The 627-nt window shown below is 44.0% G+C and overlaps 1 protein-coding gene across 1 annotated transcript in view; it reads right to left on the bottom strand.

Moving 5' to 3' along the window:
* The window catches only part of LOC119591554 (Hermansky-Pudlak syndrome 1 protein homolog), a gene marked incomplete at its 3' end in the record, with an annotated part of 13,616 nt that overhangs the window by 6,910 nt on the left and 6,079 nt on the right, over positions 1-627 (bottom strand). The window contains 1 exon segment of the mRNA XM_037940306.1: positions 376-621. Within this exon segment, the coding sequence (XP_037796234.1) occupies positions 376-621 (246 nt within the window).

Raw genomic sequence — 627 nt, forward strand, 5'->3', positions numbered from 1 at the left:
CCCAGGGCGTGTGACATATAAGAACAGCATAAAATATGATGCATGCATAATAGTAATACAACATAGATGACCAGTCCTCTGTAGTTGCAACAAAGTCAACTGTGACAGGATAACAGCTCCCCCATAGCTACAACCAAGTCAGCCAAGAAGTGAACTGCAGGTCATCCTGAGGCATTGGGTTAAAGTAAAGGGAAACCTTAAATTCTTTCAATCTTTTGTTTATAAAATGCAGCTAAAAGGTATCAGGTGCCAAATGTTGTACTTGGCATTCCAAACAAACCAGGTGTAAATGGGGGAAACTGCCCATAAAACTGCATTACAGGCCACAAACCAATTTTTAATACCACCAGTAATGGGTTAAGAAACTTCACTTACCTTGAATACAGGGCCAGTAACTTGTTCCTAACAAAAAACATGGCATGGCATGGGGTCAGTTCTTTTGCTGCCTTCATCTCATCCACCACAGAGGCAAGAGCCTTGACTGCTGCAGCAGAAAGTTCAGAGTTGACCACGAGCCTCTCCACAGCCTCCACTAAGTAGCTCTGCTCACTGGAATATAAGCGCTGCCATGCCTCTAACAGGCTATCCAGTTGTGCACTTTTTGTCGCACTGCGTTTCAGTCTGGAG

Source organism: Penaeus monodon, chromosome 28, assembly GCF_015228065.2.
Source record: "Penaeus monodon isolate SGIC_2016 chromosome 28, NSTDA_Pmon_1, whole genome shotgun sequence".
NCBI classification, from domain to species: Eukaryota; Metazoa; Arthropoda; class Malacostraca; order Decapoda; family Penaeidae; genus Penaeus; species Penaeus monodon.